General features: G+C 39.6%; 1 protein-coding gene and 1 non-coding gene across 2 annotated transcripts in view; both read right to left on the reverse strand.

Annotated features, from left to right (window-relative positions):
* The window catches only part of LOC124167662, a 59,734-nt gene that overhangs the window by 15,238 nt on the left and 21,511 nt on the right, over positions 1–22,985 (reverse strand). The window contains exons 6-10 of the mRNA XM_046545646.1: positions 22,322–22,420; positions 18,163–18,479; positions 9,128–9,278; positions 2,101–2,261; positions 794–1,067 (exon numbers count right to left, since the gene is read on the reverse strand). Of these exons, the coding sequence (XP_046401602.1) occupies positions 794–1,067; positions 2,101–2,261; positions 9,128–9,278; positions 18,163–18,479; positions 22,322–22,420 (1,002 nt within the window). The remainder of the gene's footprint in view (positions 1–793; positions 1,068–2,100; positions 2,262–9,127; positions 9,279–18,162; positions 18,480–22,321; positions 22,421–22,985) is intronic.
* On the reverse strand, positions 11,340–11,413 carry Trnan-guu. The gene has a single exon. It is a non-coding gene; the product is annotated as a tRNA-Asn (tRNA).

Raw genomic sequence — 22,985 nt, forward strand, 5'->3', positions numbered from 1 at the left:
TATTCTGAAAACCTTATGACTATACCTGTCAGCATATTTTCGGCTCTGCGTTGTAAAGTATAAAAAATCAGTGAGTACGTCAGGACACCTTACTTTTTATTTGAGATTATCAAATGCAAAGACAATGGCTACCTTTACGTACTTGATAATTGTAAATGATGAACCTATTTTTTAAAGCCTATTATTCATTCAACTACAAATTCAAAATGAAAACAAATGAACAATACCAACATAAAGAGGAAGTTTCAAAGTTTTTTTTCGTGTGTGATATCAATTGCATTCAATAAATTTCCAATAATGAATACATACGAATTTTTGAAAATGGTTCCACCATTTAAGATAATCATGTATTTATGAGAGACTTTTATTAGATAATTCTCTATTTCGGATTTTATAATAAGAGTTAACGCGCCCCTTTCTGAAGAAAATAATTATGGGAGAGCATTATTTAACTTTCAGTCATAATTGTTTAGCTCCGTGTATATTTATTTTATTTTTTTACCATTTTACCTTAGTTATAATATCATGAACAATTACTCCAAATGTTTGGCTATTTTTTGCGTAGTATATCGCGTAAGTATGTCTCCGTAATTGTGGACTGGCATATACATTGAAAGGTTAAAATACCCTAAAATCCATGTCCATTTTAACGGACAGCTCTATACTGTATAATATTTTTATGATCTTAAGGTGTAACTTTGGTAAACCTCTTGCATGCTGCATTCTGGTGATTGATCACCACCTGCCAAACACCCTAGAGGTGGCTCGAAGGGTAATATGTACATATACTTACTTGTACGATATTCCAGTAGTGCCAACCACGGATACTCTCCGATCTGTGCCTCCTCTCCGCCAAAAATGCGATACGTAACCTCTGCCCCGCACTTTGACGAGTCCAACAGTTTCCAGTTGGGATGGCGGGAGATTTCGTTCTGGTCGACTCTAATGGTGCCTTGTCCTTTTCCGCCATTTCCGTCTGCCGGCCTTTCCGTCTGATTCTTCGGCCCGTTGGGCTGCTTGCCGGAATCTTCTGCTTCATACGGACAACACACCTTTGGGCGATTACCCTGTGAGATTAACAAACTAGAATGAGATCCTTCATTCATACCCGAAATCTAAATTTAATAAAAGTCTTTGGTATACCGTCTGTTTCAGGAGGAATCTGCGATACTTCAGGAGGTGTTTAAGGGAGACAATTTTAAGAATTTTTTTAATCCATGAACATGGGGTCGCATCTTCTTAGTTACTGAATAATGGCAACGCAAACATTTTTAATGCAATTTGCAGTTTCCATGAAAACGGCTTATCTTGGCAATCCAGCCTTTTTGGCACTTTATTTCATACTCTGCATTTTTAAGAACATTAAATAATTAAGGCTGGACAAAAACGTGCGAATATAATTGTATGAAATAATTAATTTTCGAGATCAATTAAACGAGAGCTGTGCGAATATCAGCAATAAGATTGCGCAATCATTTTGAGATTGTTTCAGGCATAATATCACATTATTCCCCAACCTTATTTATTTAGTGTCCTTAAAAAATCCAGAGTACTAAATAAAATGTCGAAAAGGCTGGATACCTAAGAAAAACCGCTTTTATGGTAATTACAAAGTCCATCCAAATAAATGTTTGCGTTGCCATAGCTCAGTAACTAAGGAGTTGCGACCCCATGTTAATGCAAATGCAAAGGTTTCCTCTCCCTTTTCTTGAGTTGATCATTCGAGTTTTGGATCATTTACTCGTCCATTGTGCTCATTAGATGAGAAGCGGTGTCACTTACATTATAGGAAGGAATCCGTTACGAAAAAGTTAATGGCTAATAATCACGCGAGGCCGATTCATGAGACCTAGGAGTCGGTGACGTAACCAACTCGCCTGAAGAAGGGTTATGGCCGTTGATTCTCCTACGAAAATAGCTGGAAAGAACGACCGTTCGAGAATTGGAAAAAATATTGTCCTGTTTATTTGTGAAATTATACCACAATTGACAGTAAGAAAAAAATGCTCAAAGAGCCCATGGGAAGTTCATATTTTCAAATTTTCATAAAAGTTACTTTTCGAATCAACCTCCTTGACAATGAAAAAAAAGAATACTTGCCTGAAATCCACACTGGACCATCCTTAGCAGCGACACTGTGTTCGGGAGCAAAGGTCTTTGCAGCAACATATTCTTGTATGGTTGGCATAAGGATAACGACTTGCAAGTAAGATGTCTGCCGTCGCCGCTGAAGCATTGGCCGGTTGAGTTTTCCACGCATCCTTTTTGAAAAATGAGACGAGAGTCAGTCAAGTGATCTGAAAAATTAAGTTAGGCCCAGCGCACACGGTGCGACTATTCTTCAGCTACAGTAGGGTGGTTTTCTATTATTTTTTTATTGCCTAAATCGAAAGATTATTACTCCTGCAGTGCGCATTTTCGAATGACGATATCTATTTTTCGCGATTAAACGAAATGTGAAAAATTACAAGCGCGCGAAAACGCGACGGCTGAGTAGGAATGATGGGAAAAGTCCGTGTGACGTATTTCTTGTTCTAGCTGTCGGCGTATGAGGTGACCTTGGGGAGAGGCTTGAGCGCTAGCTAGCAGGTAGCGCTTGGCTTAAATGAGGATTATTATTCCCCTATCAAACGAAGGTAAGTTTCCGAACTTAGGTAATTTATTTTAATGGGTGATTATTAAGAGATGTTTCCCTGACCTCTGTGCCTCATTGCATGCATTGGTAATCTCAGACAATGTAAAACTCCTATCTACTCGTATAGAAACTGGATCCCTGTGACGTCATGTCGAGTGGAATCGCATGGACGCCAATCTGGACTTTTTCAAATGAGGTTAAAATTGACCGTTGCCATTCGTTTAAACTGGGATTTCTAAAACCAAATAATTTGTATGGTATGAATACTCTAATGGTGGGTAACGAATCGCAATCAATGCATTTCGTTTTCTTTGATGAAGGAAACTACCCTGTTGCAAACCATCCTACCGCGCAACTGTTTTGTGTGAAAGTTGGGAGGCGCACACGAGGCGACTGATTTTTGGCGGTCCCAAACCAATTTGCAATCAGTCACATACAACCGTGAGCCCGCGGTTACAGTTGCGTTGCAGACTTCAGTTGCACGACACCACTAGTGTTTTGCCGGCCTTATAGTGTGATCAAGAACTCGACATGAAGCTCTTTGGAGCAGTGGAGAACCATGAAGTTCTGTACAAATACAAGCTATCTATAGCTTTCGGTATTGATAATAATTAACAACGTTTTTATTTATTGAAATGAACTTCCAAAAAGTTGAGCCTGTTGCTATAGAGCTTATCAACAACGTTTTCTTCGTCTGAGTTTGACATACAGGGTTTGTCCGGAAAGTAATAGGACTGAGTCGATTTAAAAAAAATTATTGAGCCAATCGTTACAATTCTTTAAAAATTTTCAAAATAGGCTCCTTCTGCGTCGATGCATCGCTGCCAGTGCGATTTCCAAGCATTCAAGGCGTCACAGAAGACATTCTCCGAAATAGCCTCGAGAGCAGAGGTGCATGCTGATTGGATTCCCTATGTCGTCTCAAAATTCTTGCCTTTCATCGGCCATTTCACACAAGGAAACAAAAAAAAAGTCTGGGGGGCACATCTGGGCTGTAGGACGACTGCGGAAGCGTTGGGATGCCGGCATTGGTTAATTAACTGTTCACATGAAAGGCGATGTGAGCCGCAATTTCTAGTCGTCGGTGAGCACTTTTGGGACCATCTTCGCGCACACATCTTGCGCATGTTCAAATGCTCCGTCACAATGTCATGAACCACAGATTTTGATAAATGTAACATCTGGGCAATTAAACGAATGCTTAGTCGACGGTCTGAGTTCAAAACTTTGTGCACACGAGTCAAAATGTCGGTGTTTGCCGAAGTCACAGGTCTTCCAGCACCGTCTTCATCAGCAACCTCTTCCCGGCCCTCCAAAAAGGCCCAGTGCTACCGAAACGCACCACTTCTTGCTAAAGCAACATCTGGGTAAGCCTACTTGATCATAACAAACGTCTCTGTCGCATATTTACCGAGTTTCACTCAGAATTCAATCGCGTACCTCTGCTGTAACGAACGCTGCATTTTCGGCTTGCACCACTCACAGAAACACGTCGTGCAAAAACGTCTGTCCTGACTCTCCAGGTGCTCGCAGACAACTGACCAGCCGCTCGTTCGTTAGCTAGGAACACCCTCTACCAAATTCAGTCGGCGCAAACACGCTCCGAAGAACAGTCACGGTGGAAGAAAATCAGTCCTATTACTTTCCGGACAAACCCTGTAGTAAGCGCACAAGTCCGAGAAAGGGCCTGGAAAACAATGCTAGTTACCGCAATAAATAAATACTCCACTGATTGCACAATAGATGCAACTGATTCACAACCCCCTCTTCCAGTACACTAGTGTGCAGACAATAGTTTTGTTTCAGTTTGAAACTGGTTGCAGACAAAACTGGTTTCCAACTGTAGTCTCAAAATAGTCGCTTCATGAGCGCGGGGGCATTGTTTACACCATGGATGAAATTTGGATAAGATTTTTTATCAGACGACGTTAAATATATCCTTTGTTTACCGTCGTATTGTGTCAGATGTGATCACGAGAAGAAAATACAGAAAATAGACCGAAAAACAGAGATTTTAAACGTCATTCTTTCCTCGTACTATCAAGGATGGCAACGGTGTCTCGATTAATAATTAATGGCGTCACTCGTTTGGTCGACTCATTGCATGATTTTTTTATTTTTCCCATTCTTCTCATCTTTCCAGAATTTGCTATAGGAATTACTCTAAAAGGAAAAAAAAGTTAAATTTACCCTTTTCATGAATGTGCACGTATATGTATTTATTATGCGTTATATTTTATGACCTTGAGGCGTGCAAGTGGCGGTCCTCTTGCATGCTGCATGTTGGTGATTGATCACCCCTTGCCAAACACCTTAGAGATTTGGATTGGAGTGTATTATGTATATGTTGAATAGAATTTCACTTGTTTTATGTAGCTCTTTGGGAAACTTGGTTAATTTGGCCCGTTACGCGAGTCTCCCAATTACAGTTTTTTAATTTACGAACTGAATATAATAGTTTCAGGTACATAAATTACAAAGAGGGCAAGAGTCCTCATAGAAATACAATTGCATCTATATATTACCCTGTAAGCCGCTTTGATAGCCACAGGAGGTGTTGGGATACCAGTGGTTATTCTGTATTATAAAAAAATTATGCTAACGATAAAAATTTATGAGGGAGAGTGAACTTTTATTAACATTGAGTATTTTCAATCAAAACTAATGAAGCCCTTTTCGTGTAGGGCAAAAATAAATTCTTATGCCTACCCGTTGTAAAAAAAATTCTTTTAATTTATCCTTTCCTTCAGATTTCAAATTGTATGGCGTTCAGCTTCAAAAAGATATCTCTTTCCGTGCCTATGTAATAGCTATTTTTTAATTGCTCAAGTAATATAAGCATATATGTAAGCCCTCCGTGTCTGTAGCGACCCCCAAACTTATTCCTATCTATGTATATATAAAAGAAAGTCGAAAATCGTTTTACGTAAAACACTCTGGAACGGCTGCGCCGATTTTAATGATATTAAGTTATTTGTATTCGTCTCAGCCCCGGATAACATATAGGACATTAAAGAAATAGGATAATTTCACAAAAAAATTCATCTTTCTCTTGGGGACGTGTTTTTAGGAGTTAGTAACACAACAAAAATTGATAAGTCGGTCAAAACCACAAATTAAATTATTATTATTTTTTTGGTTTTTTTTTGTGGTTGAAATACTAGGGGTGCACTATAGCCTTACGGTTGACGGCGGGCCCAAGGCGACTTAACTCGAAAACGGACACCAAATGATATATTTGAGTGACGGCCACAGTAATTATTCAAAAGCACGACTCAACCCTTTCTCGGTGAAAGATGCTTCAAATTATCACGGACTCGCCCTTAGTTAAGAAAACTGAAGGCGCCATTTTCACCTAACGTTCACAAAAAATAAAAATAAGTAATGATATACTTGGCAGGGTAATGCTCAAACTCATGTATTTACGAGTGCGAATGAAAAAATGAGATAACTGCTCGTGTTTCTTGCTCATCTTCCTCTACCGCCATCGACTACAGCCCAAAAAGGACGTAATAACTCACCAGTGTTGTGAATCACCTCAGGCGCGGGGCTGTTCCTTTATGAACGACGTCCCTCACTAGGAAAACATTTCAGTCAAGCGATTGAAATGGGCGTCCTTGCTCTGTGGCGATGGCAGCCCATTGCGATGCATATGAAGAAAACAGGAGCGTTCGCTTCTCGGCGTGATATAAGTTTGAACAACCGTGTCTTTTGTTCCCATTCGTTTTAAACAAAGAAAATGTTGCACCTAGCTCTCGTTCTACCTATTTTTTGGAATTACACCTACTCTACTTACCACAGTTTTCCTTAATTCGATTCGAAAATTGCCAAATATGTCTAATTATTAAATATGGTGCGTGTAATTGGGACATCTGCGGTGTGACAGGGATGCGTGGCTTAAAAAAAATCCCATGTTCATTTACTCTACCTAGTCCTTTGCAGCTGGCAGTTGATAGTAAGCATGTTACTACAATTTTGATTACCAGCTTTGCATGGAAAAAAATCAACTACTTGTCGAGTTACGAAGGCTACTTGGTGAACGTATTATGCAACATTCCCTCATCATATAGTGTGTTTCGAAACACGATCGTAGGGGAATGAGCAGCAAACGGCAAGAAAATGCGAAGAATTTAACCCAATCCAAGCATTAACAAGTTGTAAATTATTGTAATATGGGTGCCGATGGTAATTAATTCTCTTATTTAATTTCGCCAGGTAATAAAATACCCATTATTTAAAATATATGTGGAAGACGACAAGGGGGTCACGGCACAACGTCCTATCTGACGTACGGAGCTTTGTACTCTGTAAACAGCCCTCCACTCAGCACTAAATTATTAATCTCACAGTATCCTGGGTATTACCACTGGCGCTATCGCTTAACATTCTTGATGCCATTGTCTCGGAACACTATCTCTCACTAATGATCCTTTAAATTTCATCAGATTTTTTTCACTTCATCCGTTAGCCATCCACCTACCATGCTATGGCGAAAAATCACAGTGTACGCAATGTTTGTAACGAAAAATTTCATCAGATGCTACATATGTTTCCGAATTTTATTACTATTTCTAACAGCATGTGGTAGTATAATTTCTAAGTATGCATACCGTTTTTGGGCCGTGTGGTGTGCATGTGGGAATCCAATTGCATGCTGTTGATTGATCACCCCCTGCCAAACACCCTAGAGGTCGCTCGCAGGGTACTATGTAGATGTAGATATGGAGCATGTTTATCTATGGAAGCGAGGCTTGGACGTTGGCAGCAGCAGTTAAGTATGGATGCATTCGAAATGTGGTGCTACCGAGGAATGATGAAGTTAAGATGGATCGACCCAAGGGCCTAGTCAGGAATTTCGTTCTGGGCGGTCCAAAATCAGAGTGGAAAAATTTGGAAAAACGGGGTTCTAAGTAAAGAGTTTTAATCTATTTATCCATTTTCCTACAAAATGACTAAACGCGGAAGAATAACCAAAAAGATCACCAAATATCATCATAATCTCCGCGGAAGCCTACTTGGAAAGTTTTTTAATTAATTTTAACACTTTTAACTATCGAAAAATCTTCATTCGTCAAAGAAATTTTCGTAAATTCATGGTTTTTCAAAACTTATTTCCTGGAATTACACCTACTCCAATTACCATTGTTCTTCTTAATTTGATGCAAAAATTACCAAATATATCTCTAACAATTAAATATAAAGCGTTTAATTGGGACATTTGAGGTGTGATAGGGATGGGAGGTTTAAAAATTATTCCATTCCCGTTTTCTTTTATGAATGAAAGAAATTTTGTTTTTATATTTCCGGACCCCCTCCCTCGCTACGCCACTAGATCGACCGAGTAAGTAATGAGGAAGCGCTAAGAAGGTTGGGAGAAAAGAAAACTTTTCTGAAAAAAATCATAAGGAGAAGACGTGACGACTTAGTTGGCTCAGAGGCATTACGGCCTGATGAAAACAATCGTGGAGAGACAGGTGGAAGGTAAGAAGGGCAAGGGAGGGCCCCGAATGAGTTACATAGGACAGATTATAAAGGATGAAAAAGAGAAGAAATACGTCGATATGAAAAGGCTATCGGATAGGAGAGAGGAATGGAGAGCTGCGTCAAACCAATCTTAGGATTGAGTGAAGATTTCTCGGGATCGCCACCGGGTCATGAACTGCATAACTGCCGACGTTTGGATGGCCGAGTCGGTCGTCTACATCAACATAATACCCTGCGAGCCACCTCTAGGGTGTTTGGCAGGAGGTGATCAATAACCAGCATGCAATAGGATTCCAACATGGACACCACTCGGTACAAAAACGTTACGCATACTAACAAATTATACTACTGCATTCATTCACGGGCAAAACTTACTAACTTCACTTTCAGGTTCTCTGCCAATAAAGCTAGAACGCACGAAACATGCTGTTAGAAATAATCATAAAATTAAGAAATATGCGTTAAGTTTTTACATAGGTTAGTAGGCTACACTACGAGTCATCTGATCTATTTGTGAGTTCTAACGCTGACGTTATAATCTCTTATTGTTTCTTGAAAAAAAAGTCATTCTGAATCTGTCTGTTCTACAGTCTATCTCTCTTATTTTATTTACCTGATCTGATCTACCGTAGTATGTTGGCGTCCGTAATGGTTGACTTCGTTAGAAAAGACACTGCTCTTGAATTTATATAAAAGGTTTAGTCTATTTTTCAATCTACGGTCCGACAGAGATTCCCATTCGAGTTTATCTAAGAGATCAGTCACACTAACGAGACTATCATAACGACTTTTTATCTCTTCTTTGCTCGCGTTCTCTGTTTTTAAGCCTATTGCATCGAAACTTCGGCACTAAAGCAGCTCCTGATCAGGTGGCGGCGATCGCGATAACACTTCACCCAGTCTATTCGCCGGTAAAGCACTAAATGTATCTTAATCTTAGGATTGTTGACTAATGATGATGATGATGAGACGATGATATATGAAACATTAAAAAACACAGTAACTCACCTAAAATCACCGCGGTCGTAATGGTAAGTCCGAGGAGAAATGTTGATGGGATGTGTCGTGTCATCCTAACTTGTCCGGAGACTTCCACTGAGCACCTCCGCGAAGTATTCTGGTAGAACTGAATTCTTCCGTTGCAAACCACAGCACACCACTAGGGCAAGCAGTTACGCACAACCCATACGTATTTGCCGGAATTGCTGCGAACGACTGCTGCCTGGAAGATGTTGTGAGTGGAAATTGGGATGGGAGTTTTAGCTAGATGAAAAAAATCTGGACACGTGTGGAGAGGAGTAGAATCAAATGGTAGGAGTTGACTCACGGTCCTCATTTTCCTGCCTTTCTATGTTCCCAGTAGGAAACGACCCTATTCCTTTTGCTGAATACCTTGCTTATCGCAGAGTTAGGGGTGTTGATTTCAAAAACGACACTTGAGTTCCCGAGTGGATAATGGGGCTAACCATAAATCACGTTCTTTACCAAAGAAAACGTGTCACTCCTATTCTATCGGCTGAAATATATCATTTTTGTAAACCCATTGTTTGTTTTAAACAGAAGTTGTCATATTGTAATGTTCACGGCATATACCAGCCTCGACATTTACCTGTACGAGTATTACAAATCGATACCTCCACTGCATAAACGCTCAACAATCGCCCGCCGAATCCAATCCGCTCGTCTAGGGGTGCGTTCAGTAATTCACTGGCAGTACTGCTACTGCTGCTGCAAAACGGAACGGAAAACAGTACTGCACTGTAAGCAAGTCAGTGATTTCGGAACGGTCAACAGTTGCTGCCGTTGATAATTTCGCGGGAAATAATGAATCGTACAAATACCATTTTCAAAGTAAATTGAACATATACGTTGTAAGCATGAAAGTTCGAAATTGATGGATTGCAGCCTAAAGAAATATTTTAAAAATATCCATTGCAATTGAGGAGAGTCACGTAAGACCTTTAAAATTAAAATTATTTCAATCTCAGGTTGAAAAATGCCTTCAAGCATTGCGTGAACATAATCAAGAACAATTTACAAGGCACCGATACAGGAATTAATTAGAGGTCTCTCAATATTCATGTTTGAAGCAAAGTTTAACGCAATACACGCCAGACACTTCACATTATATTATGAATTATGTCCGTTATGGTTTTGAAATTCAATCATCTGACTTAAACAACGTTCATTTGTGGAGCCAAGAGTGGGGACTCAAACTTAATCTGAGCAAATGCACGGCGGTACATTTTTGCGAAGCAAAGTTTTACGCGAGTTAGTACTACGCGATTAAAGGAAACGAAATAATACTGGTCGAGTAGTGGTAATGCGCGATAGTTAAAGTTTTTATTTTAAGTTTCCACGTAATGCGTCAGCCTCCGTGGCGCAATCGGCTAGCGCATTCGGCTGTAAACCGAAACATTCGTGGTTCGAGCCCACCCGGGTGCCATTTTTTTTCACCCGAAATAAATGCAATTCTAAGACGGCGGCACTCAAATTAGCATAGACGCTGCAAGCAGTTCATATGGTACGAGGATGCAAGGAACATCACTCTCTCCAAAGGCCGTGTCCACTAACCATTTTTCAATCAAGAGATGAAATTACGTCGAGGTGCTTCCCGACGAAGTGACCAGAACCGAAGATACATAGAAATTTATGTGAATAAGTAAAAAAAAATAATTCATCTGCGCTACGCCAAATATCACTTGAAGGTTTCTTGGATCGATGAAAATTACTCATTCCACGTCTTTTTTTAAATAAAGTGACCCGGATTTCGATGAATAATCATCATCATTATTGGGTGTAAATTATTATATGTTTATCTTATTATCGTAACCGTAGTTACGTAACGGAAGAAGGCATGAATTCTGAACTAAGGTTAAAACAATAAGATAAATAGATAATAATTTAGACCCAATAATGATGATGATTATTCATCGAAATCCGGGTCACTTTATTTAAAAAAGACGTGGAATGGGTAATAGCTATCCATCCAAGAAACAATCAAATGACATTTGGCGTATTGCTGGTAAATATTTATTTTTTTAACCTTTTCACATGTATTTCTATGTATTTTATTTCGGTTGTGGTGACTTCATCGGGAAGCACGTCCACGTAAATTCATGTTTGATTGAAAAATGTTTGGTGGACTCGAGGTACCATATGAACTACTTGCTGCGTCTATGCTAATTTGAGTGCCGCCATCTTAGAATTGAAAAAAAAACGCCCCCGGGTGGGCTTGAACCACCAACCTTTCGGTTAACAGCCGAACGCGCTAGCCGATTGCGCCACGGAGGCTGACGCATTACGTGGAAACTTAAAATAAAAGCTTTAGCAATCGCCCATTACTACGGCTTGACCGGTATTATTTCGTTTTCTTTAATCGCGCCGTACTAACTCGCGTAAAACTTTAGCTTTCATATCGAAATTTCCCGGGCGTATGGAGGTAATCCCGTTCAACCTTACATAAGATACGGAAGCATTATTTTTGAGAAGATTTTGTTATAAAATTTTTTGTGAATTTATGGATACTGACAGATGTGAAATACAGTTTACTTCACATGCTTGGCGAATTTTGGAATGATAGCACGAGGTGTTGAACTGGCGATCTATCACGAAGGAAGACCATTCGAGCGAGATAAATGCATTTCCTTGATTGCATATTTCGACTTTAAGCGTTGACTTTTTTTAAATTGTTCGTTAGCATACTACTTCCATAAATTTAATGAAATATCACAAAAGGGTAAATTTAAAATAAATGAGTAAAGTTATCTAACTAAAACTATCGTTACTTCCCTGCATTACTGCTCCTAAATTTACTTCATGTGAATTGAGGATTTTCGCAATGTGGATTACCTCGGAGGCTACATGTAGTTAAATAAATTTACTCCGTTAAAAAATTCAGTATTAAATTTTTCTTAGTCACCTGCATTGATTATGTTGATATTAAGGTTACATCTTTTCAAAAATAAAAAAAGCATGAGCACTTCGGACTCGATCCCTTGCAGGACTCGCACGAAATTACACCACGCAGGATAGACCCACTCGGCCACGGAGCCACATATTACTAAAAAGGTCAACGGTGAGCCCAAATATGAATCCAAAGAGAGGAAAAACCTCGCCACGGAGACCAAAAGAAAACACTCCGACGGCCCATCGTCTGCGGGGACGTGAATTATCTCAATGCATTCCATCCGCTAATCTTTATTTCGATTGGGCACTTGCTCCTGGAGTTTGACTCCAGGTTCGGTTGCTCAGTCGCGTAAGTGTCCGTCCTCGTCGGATCGCCGCGAAGGCAAAGGATGCAAGTTGCTTCATGCGCCAACCTTCCAAGTTTACTCCGGCCCGGCCCCATCAATTAAGCGGGTCTCGTGAGTGTCTACATATTATTGAAAACGATAGAACATTCGGGTAATACGAAAAAGGACTTGATGGAGCAGTTTACCTGACGGAAATATTTTTTTATATATTTTATATATTATGTATATTTTGAAATATTATTGGTGCATTGATATTTCGGTAAGAACGAATAATGATATCCGCGGAAAGCAAAAAGAGAATTTTTTCCTTTCAAAATTTTATAACGACAGTAGTGTTTAATTAAGTTAATTTTTGTTTAAGTGGGTTTAAAAATTGTTACTGCCATACTATGTGACTGAAAAAAATTAGTCCGGAGATGTTCGAATCACCGACTTCGGAGTGCTGCCGTTGTAAGTCTTCTCCTTAACCATTAGTCCATGTCACTCGTTTTATCCAATGGGGAATGAACCAGTCTTCTAAAGTCACTAAATCAAACTGAATTTTAACCCTCAGGGGCATTTTTTCTGTGATATTGCGGAGGATATTTTATATGAATGTTATGTTCGCTATCGCTGATCGAAAAGCTTCAGCGTTAATTGTAAGACAATATACTTCGACGGATCGGCCAACTTACGATAGAAAGTAAATTGACGTTCTGGACGTAGATTTATTATGTAGCATGAGCTGCACAATTTATGTGGCATTAAACATAGCACATATCCCGATATATTTCCCTTTAATGATGTTGTTATAAAAATATTGCGGGAGGTGGGAATGTTGTTCAAATTTCCCTCCCACTGACACAATAGAAAATACCGAAACTCGAATTCCAAACTGAGGCGAAAGTGGCGCCGCTCCATTTGTTGCAATACTTTTGAATCCGACTGTACGTAACAAGCAGAGTGCCGTTATTGCATTTCTCACTTCAGAGAAAGAAACTGAGGGAGATATTCGTAAACGCGTTTGCAAAGTCTATGGAGCATCTGCTGTCACTGGAGTACAGTAAGTGTCTGGGCTCAGGGGACAAGTACATCTGAGGGCAGTTTCGCGGTGCTCCAAGATTTTAAGCGGTCACGGAGACCATCCACGGCTGTCACACCGGACATGACACAGCGAGCTGATGTTGCCATTTGCGAATAAAGACGGATTGCAGCACGGCAGTTGGTGCTCAGTCGGTTAGTCAGCAGAGTAAATTGATGCTTACAGCGACCCCGGCGCCATATCATCCCAGAAAATGTTTTGATTCAACACGATGTCGGTCGGTCCCACACAAGTTTGATGACTGCTAAACACATGGCGAAACAGGGTTGGACAGTGTTACTCCTTCCACTCTACAGCCCTGACCTGGCTCCCTTATGCCTCATTCACATTACGATTGTTCCAGCGATTGTCGGAACTATCGTGCATTCACACGACGATTGTTAAAACCTGCGCTGCCCTCTAGTGCTGACATCTAAAGCGAACGGGAAATTGACTGTAAGCAAAGCTGTTGAGGTATGCAGGGACAAGATATTACTGTGTTCAACGTGTATTTACCGAATAATTTTTCTTTCGCCCATATTATTCCTTCTTAGGACAAATCCATGAAAAAAATAAAGAGCTTCACGAGCTTTTCGTCTTTCTCTTGTCGCTTCCGTTTCCGGTCTCCCGGCGCCTAACCATCGTAAAGTGGCAACGATCGGAACTACGTCAACTATTGTCAGGACATGCATTCACACGGCTAGTTCGGCCAACTATCGTTGGGACGATCGCTCGGACAATCGTAATGTGAACGAGGCATCACACTCCCACTTGTTTGGCCCATTAAAGGATGTCATTCGTGGAAGACATTTTGAGGACGAGGAGGAGGTGATTCTCTCACTGAAGAAATGGCTCAGTGGCCAGAACAAGGATGAATCATTATCTTACGCGCCGCTAGGCGCGTTCAAAGCCGTACCGGTAAACCATGTTCACCACAACCAGCCAGATTACAATAGAATAATTTTTTGCGCATTCGTTTGTGTTGTTTGAGTTCGTGAGTGTTTGCGTTAACAGAAGCTTATACTAAACAGTTGGATTAATTAAAAATAAAAGAATTTTTACACACAGATAAAGTGCACATTTATTTATTTTATTTATTATTATTTTTTTTGGACTTTGTTTTATTTATCTATTTTTTAATATTTTAAACATTTTATTATTATTTTTTTAAGTTCTTTTCTTTTTAACTTATTATCTTTTTTTATTTTTTTTCTGGTTTTGTCTCTTTTGATTAAATAGTTATTAGTTAATATATATTTTCTTTTTGTTTGTAGTCCAGTAACATATCATTTGACACAAGTTTATTTGAATAATAACCAATACATTAAATCTAGAAGAAAGAAAGACATAGGATAGACTCATAGAAGAGTAATTTGTAAAGGCAGTATGTATGTGGTGGGAACGTTTGGATCATAGTTCCAGATGTCTGTAAGCAGTGTATTATTAGTTTCCCCGAGCCTGGATTTAAAATGTTTTACCAAATAATTTATAAAATCATTGATAGATGGAATACGCAAAGCACAGCGAACGTCATTCATGGTAGTAAGTTTGGAAAGATTCAGGAGAAGGCGAAGCGATTTATTTTGAAAAAATTCGAGTTTTCTACGGATGGTTTTATTTCTAGCGAAAATTTCGCGACCGCATAGAAGGGTGGGACGCACAATTGATACATATAATCTGGCCCTTGATTTATGTGGTAACGGCGATGAGGTTGAACAAAGAGAAAATATTGCCTGTCTTGCAATAGTAGCTTTTTGTAAGCAGTATTGCAAGTGCGTGGTGAAAGTTAATTTTTTGTCTAGAATCACGCCGAGAAATTTATGCGAGGTTGCTCTTGGTATTCGTGATTTGTTTATGTGTGAATGTTTGTGGTAGGAATTTTTGTCTTCTTGAAAAGTGTATGTGTGTACTTTTGGAAGCGTTGATGTTAATTTTCCATGTTTGTGTCCGGTGGTGAACCAGTTTTAGGTGAGTGTTTAGTTTAGTTATGTTTGTGTCTCCCTTACGAGATGTAGCTGAAATTGCAGTGTCGTCTGCGTACATGTGTAATGTTGTGTGTTTTGTAGACGGCATATCATTTACGTATATTATGAATAGTAGTGGGCTTAGTATTGAGCCCTGTGGAACGCCTGCTTCCATTGGTCTTAAGGAGGATAATGTTTTTCCTTCGGCGACGCAGAATTGTCGATGGCTGAGATATTCCTTGATAAATTGGATGTCGGAAGGAGGGAATTGGAGGAGTTGGAGTTTGTAAAGTAAGCCGTGATGCCATACTCTATCAAATGCTCTGGCAACGTCTAAAAATACTGCATCTGTGAAGAGAGTGCGGTTGAAACCATGGCTAATTTTCTCCACAAGGCGGAGAATTTGATTTGGAGCAGACATTTTACGGCGAAAGCCAAGCTGATCTGGTCGGATAATATTATGTTTTGAAGCAAAAGCTTCGAGGCGGCGAAGAATAATAATTTCTAGAATTTTTGATAAGTTAGAAAGTAGAGAGATTGGGGGACAGTTACCTGGAATTTTGGGGTCTTTGCCTGGTTTAGGGAGGAGAATAACCTTGGCTTGTTTCCAGGCAGCGGGAATAAATGGGAGGGAATAGCAGTGATTGAAGAGATCAGTAATTAGGAAGAGAAAATTTTGAGAACGGCTAGCGAATTTTAGTTGGGAGTTTGAAATTTTGTCTAGTCCGGGGGCTTTTTTGATTGACAGAGAATTTAGTAAGAGTCGGACTTCAGAAGGGTGGCCAGAACAAGGATTGGTACCAACACCTTTATATATACGCCCTTGATTAACGCGGGATGACGGCCTTTGGAAGGGACGGAAATTAACTGGAAAAATAGGGTGTGTAGCTGAAACATCATTCTTTCGTGTGTGTTATTCTCATTGTGTGCGATAAATAAATGTCGAATAAAAATAAATATGGTGCATTACTTTCTGGGCAACCCTTGTAGTTGCTGTTCTAAAATCTTTAATTTGAACCCTGTTTCCACCTTCAGTTCAACGACTTTTTTTTCATCTTCCCGATGTCTTATGATCGTTGACCATTTCTTATTCGATCTTTTTAGAGCTTGAAAAATAAAGAGACCCATGCAGTTTCGTCCTCTCCTTCGCTTACCCAAAATTCTACCCTCTAACACTGTTTTCAATATCCCCTCCCCACAAGGCCGTAGCCAGGGGGATTAATTCCCCCCCCCACGAAATGAAAAAAATTAGATATTACCTACTTTATGCTCGCTTACTGCTCCCACGACGATCTTATATAGCGGCGCAGTGACATCTAGTAGTGAGTGGTGATAGTACGTAGTATCACTACTTACTACTAAATGTCACTAGATAGCACGTACCACGCCAACTACGCAAGCAACGAAACTTAGGGGTCGTGTTCGAATTGAATTAAGGAATAGTCGATACGCTTAGAGATTCCAAATATTCACAAACTTTTAAAGATCTTCGCAACACTGCCGCATGTACTCCTGAGAGGACTTTCTCTCCTCTAAAACGCCTCAAAACTTATTTAAGAAACTTTACAGCCCAAGAAAGACTAAGCGGTTTGGCTTTGATGTCAACCCACCGCAGAATTGACATCGACACCGAGGAGTTAATTAATTTGTTCACTACAAAGAAAGCTAGAAGGCTAAAGTTAATTTTGTAATAATATATTTGTATTTTCCTTGGTTTATAATAAATGTGTATATCCAACTGTATACGCTATTATATTTATCTCATAAAAATAATTTTATGTTTGTCTACTATTCCATAAAATCCCTCCCCGAAAATATTGTCTGGCTACGGCCTTGCCTCCCCTCAATGTACGTGCACCATCCTTACCTTTTGTCTCCTCTTTTATCTCATCTAGAAGCTTCTTCTACTCACCCACCAGTGCAGCACTTCGTCGTTCCTCCTCCATTCTATCCACGTTACTTTCTCCATTTTCTCCTCAAAGAGCGCGTGAAATGTAGAATACACTGAACTTATCTTCTCACAAATAAATCAGCATGTACCAGCGGACTATATTTCACAGAGGAATGGCTAATAACTACAAAATCATGATACAATAGCAACATAATTTCTTCATTTTCACGCCCCCAATTAATAATTAACTCTTCCACTTGTTCAATAATATGGTAGAACATATTCAGAGATTATACTCAAATGTTAGGAGCCCTCATGTTGAAAATTGAACGTTACGGAAGAAATTTTTCGGAATGAAAAAAGGGATACTTGTTGGCTAAAATCTGATATTTATTTGGTGGTCCCATAGGAATTCAAGTTATTTAACTCTGCCGAGGAATACATTAATACGTGTATGCGATTGGCGTATGCAATCCAATGAGAAATAGAGAAACATGCAATCCAGAGAGAAATAATTTTTTAAATGATTTTTTTCCAATCTCTTACATGAGAATTATAGAACTCCGGTTAGGACGTCACTTTGCCTATATATCCTAGATCGTTTCAATATTTTTAATGAAAGATCGTCTGACTAGAGCACTTGGCTCACATAACTGGAAAGTTGTGAGGTAGAAATACGAGTTTTTAGAAAGGATATGTTTAATGAACTCATATTATGTATCCAAGACGTTCACACCGATAAAAAACAAATGAAATATGAAACAACACAATCGCCATTGTGTCCATAGGCGAGTCCAATGCCGGACCCCCGCACGATCAGGAATCGTTTTTTTTTAGCATTTTTTTATTCCGTTGTGTATGAAATGTTAAGCTTTTAAGCTGTCCAGTATCCACTGTACATAAGGTCCGACCCTCGTGTAGATTCCAGGTCTGCCCGCCGTGGCACACTGCTGTGGTCCAATGGAGACCACACCCGCAATAACCCACTGTCCGCCTCTCCTGCTGGGCACCACCGTGTCCACGGCCATCAGGGGTCCGCCGCTGTCTCCCCGACAGGAATCCTTGCCCTGCTGACCGCCCGCGCACATCTGATTGGCGTTGAGGGTCAGCTGACGTTGGTAGATGGGCTGGCATGCAGAGTTACTCATCACGGGGACTCGGACCCAAAGTTTCACGTTGCTGGCGGTCTCTGCAAGGAATTAGTTCAATGTGTTATTCGCTTTTAAGCATGATAAAGTAGAGATGGGCCCAAAAGAATGTAGCGGCCTTATTGGAGGTAGTTCGCGAGCGAAATAGTTCCGCTCTTGGACAATTTGCTAGAAATAGCTGTTCCGACTCTTAATGGGGCGGCCGGCAAGCTGAGCCATAAGGAGCCCAACAACTCCAGCGATTCCGACTTCAACGGCTGTTCATGATTAGGATTCGCATAATCTAAGGTACAAATAGCTTTTTTGTACTCTCATATTTTGGGATAATTGCATAAAGACTAATATTTTTGCTGGTTTGACTGCTCTGTTTTCATTTAAATTTTTAATCAAAGTTTGATTACATTGTGACTTTTATCATTTTATATAGTAAGTCTTGTATTGTGTGGTATTATTTCCAATCATTAATAAAAAAACACATTTCTCAAACTGCCGGTATTTGTATTTGTCATATCTGCGAGGTAAAAAATAATGTGAGGTAATTTATTGGATTGCACAACTGCAATCCTTATACGAATGAAGTACCATGGGAAGATTAGCAGTGTATTGGACTCAGTTCAATCTATATCCCTAAACGATTCTGTTGAGTGGTCAGAACAACTGTTCCGACGGAAGTTTCCTGACACAGTTTACCTGGCGGAACAGTTCCGGTCGGAACTTTGCCGCCAAACCCCCTATTCCGGCACATTTCTATGATAAAGGGCCATTCTAGGGTCAGATAAAGCCAGGAAGATCTTGGTAGGTTAGTGCGAACTCAGCCTTGCGAGGTAATGGAATAATGAGTACATTTCCGAACCATGCTCTATACTAGAGGGATTTCGACGCTTAAATGAAACTTTAATGTAGCATAAACATGCCGAGTGGAGAAAAATTGTCAAGAAATTTTAACGCTGGATAGGAACCAAAATTAGTAATGGCAACAAAATTCACCATTTTAAAACTGCAGAAACTCTGAGCGGAGCGCTCAATACAAAATCATCAGATGAGAGCACTCGGCTCACGTAACTGAAAATGCGCGAGGTTCAAATAATAGTTTTTTATATAAAGGATATTTTTAATTTCCTCCAGATTTAATATTATCCCACATTTGCTTTACAGTCCGTATTTTCAACATCCCATATAGGTACTATTTTCCACTACTTCCTGATATTCTCTCCTCATAGTCCTCTTCAGAGCTTCTACATTCCATTTCCCTGGCTTCCTAATTTTCGTAAGTGTTTTGAATATTTCGATGCCACTTGAGCAGGTTGAGCAGTTCAACTATTTAGGCAGTACGTTGGAGGAAAACGGATAAAGTAGTAAGGATATTAGGAAGAGACTTGTATTAGCAAATGAGGCGTTCATGAACAGGGAGGAGCTTCCGAGAGGTTCGCTATGTAAGAATTTAAAGAAAAGGTTAGTGATGAGTCTGATCTGGAGTGTAGCGCTTTACGGTGCAGAAACGTGGACACTAAGGAAGGAGGACGAGAGAAGACTCGAGGCATTGGATGTGGGTGTGGCGAAGAATGGAGAAGGTGAAGTGGAGCGAGTACTTAGCAAGGAGGGGATGTTGAAAACAGTGTTAGAGGGAAGAATGTTTGGTAAACGAGGGATAGGAAGGAAAAGAATAGCATTTTTAGATAGAATGAAAGGGAAAAGGTCTTATTGTGCATTGTGTGTGCATCTTAAAGTGGGAAGTGCTCCCGGAATTCTTAAGCACTCCATGGAAACCTACCTTAATCGGTAGAATACTTTGATAATAATGATATTGCGTTATGCTCTGGACAACGTCCAATGCTTTGCCTGCCGGAGATCTCGTAATATCCAAGGCATTCGGCAACATGCCTTGGATATTACGAGAGCACAACTCGGGGAAAATGGGAGCGCTTAGATTAAAGTTTATGTTGTTTCAATGAGACGTTTTCAACCTACAAATAATTAGTAATTTTGGTTCCTACTTGCATTAGCTACTCAGGGTTAAAATTTCGTGGTACAATTTTTATCCACCCTATATAATATGGATGTGTGGTCACCATAGTTGCGTCGCGTTGCTACGTTACCAAGGCACCTGGTCGAAAGGACCCTAGTTTATATCCTGGGGGCAGCCAAAGGACACCCTGGAAAAAATCCTCATGAGAAATGCGATGGTGGGTGGTGTAACACGATGGAACTCCATGATGCACAAAGGGTAAGAAAAAAAGACTTTGCTGTTCCACTAAATAAAATATAATTTTCGACCGGTTTCGATACGGCGTATCATAGCATCACAGGCTAGATGATGATACGCCGTATCGAAACCTGTCGCAAATATATATTCTATTTCGTGGAACAGCATAGTCTTTTTTTACCCTTTGTGCAATCCTCATGAGTATTAGATGGAACGGGGGAAAGAATTGCCCATTCCGCCCTGAGTGTGAAATTCACTCTCCTCTGGTTCAGTCGAAGGCGACACTGTCCCAACGAACCCAAACCAACTTTCGGATTTAGCCACGGAGTGCGTGATAAAGGACAAAAGGATATGAGTGTGAATAGCAGTATGATTGAACAAAGATAAGATTCACTGTAGTTACCAATGTGAAATAGAGGAAGATGGAAAATAATCAGGTATTAGATCGGGTTCAAACGTTTAGTGACACAGGGAAAGGGATTGTCCCTTCCTACCCCGAGTGTGAGAAATTAAGTCCCATGTGGGTTATTCTGGGGTGAGCTCTGTCTTAACCTTATCTAAAAAAGAACCTTTAGGTTGACCGAAAAAGTGAAGCGAAAAAAGTTGTTATCTTGTTATAACTTCCATCGCAAATACAAGGCTGTGGGCAGAATACATTAAGGAGTAACGTGTAGAGGGAATGAAATTTAAAGGTGGGATTATTTTGAGAGGATTACACTTGATGCCGTATCTATCAATCTTTCGATGGAGGTTTGAACCCATTGAAATCTCGCTCGGTCTTGCAAGTTAATGAAAACAGAAAATTTCCGAACTATTTTTATCATCCTAGCAGCGGCTTCTACTTTAAAATGCAATTTTCATGCGGTATAAAAACGTAATATTTATGTGTGTTAAGTATACTTGCGTCACGTCGCTACGTTATCAAGCCTAAAGACTTCATAATTTCAGGTAGGATACCAGTTTTTGTTTATTTAGTCATCCTCCACAATATGAGAGGACAACGCTGCGGTGTTGCCTAATCAATGATTTGGAAAAAATGGATTGGAATTAATAATTCTGTTATTTTAATAGGGTCTGTTGAGATCTCCCATTTCAAGCAACTGTCGTGTGAAGTACAACATCCATTCCTGGAGCAGCTGGGTTTCCCCATGGTGTAGTGAAAATTGGATGGTGAAAAATATTCAGGATTTGGTTTCCTAAAGCCTCACCTGGATGCGGAATTTGGTTCTTTCTTATCTGTTTACTCACTAGACTGCTTTGACTCATCCCTGTATCTTTATGTTGACTTCAATTCATTTCTAGCAACTCAGGTGAGGTTCGATCCTGCCTGGGCCGCGGTATTTACTAAATATTTGCACAAGAATAATCATACTTAATTAAATGGCTTTACTCAACAGTAATATTTTGCATATTTAAAATTTACTTATTCAGTTGTGATTTCTTAGTAATAGTACTCTATGTCGTAGTGAAGAATAGTTCATGTGATATTTTTAGACAAATTTTAAATGTCTTAGCTTCATATTTATAGACTCCCTATGCTTCTCCGTAAACCCGAAATAAGCTCATAATGTTTTAAAGAGAAACTTATTTCTTCTTGCAAATTCTTTCGCATCCTTCTATCATTTTCATAGCTTAGAAGGAGGTGTTTATTTTTGTTAGAAATTCACGCAAGGTACTCACTGTTTTCAGTCCTTCCCCATCCAGCCACGATCATAGTGTCCGACTCGTAGCGCTTGGTGACTGCACTACCATTGGGTATGCAAATCGGTACTATGTAACCTGCAAAAAATATAAAGGTAACCGTTAGGGAAGAAAAAAGTTGGTGACCATAAGCAACAAAATGTTAAGAAGCCTCTCCTTCTTCATTATACTCAGTGAAAATGCTAAATGCAATTAAATTTACGAAATGCCAAGAGATAATCTAACTACCAAGGATCAATAACTGATCTTTTCGTGAAATTGATTAAATGGGTGTTTAACCAGTATTTGGCATAGTGAAGTACGGAATATCTAAAATTTGTCATCATTATCAGTGTGCATGAGAAGATCAAACCATTTAAAACTTTAAAGGCTGATTGTTGCATTTGACTATCTACGCATATGGTTTGATATCTCCAACACAGAATTTACATATAAACACTCCTCTTACTTTGCAGGTTATAAGGAATTTTCAGACGAGACTTCTGAGGAGTGTACATCTTCTACCGTCCACCACTTCGTCCTGGAATTCATCTTAAGGTAAAACATTTACATTAGAATTTTTTCTCACTCTGACAGCTTTTCAACATTTTCTGTAGCGTTTGATTCGTTCGTATACGGAAAATAAGGTCATGTAATTATCGCC

This window comes from Ischnura elegans, chromosome 11 (assembly GCF_921293095.1).
Source record: "Ischnura elegans chromosome 11, ioIscEleg1.1, whole genome shotgun sequence".
Lineage (NCBI taxonomy): Eukaryota > Metazoa > Arthropoda > Insecta > Odonata > Coenagrionidae > Ischnura > Ischnura elegans.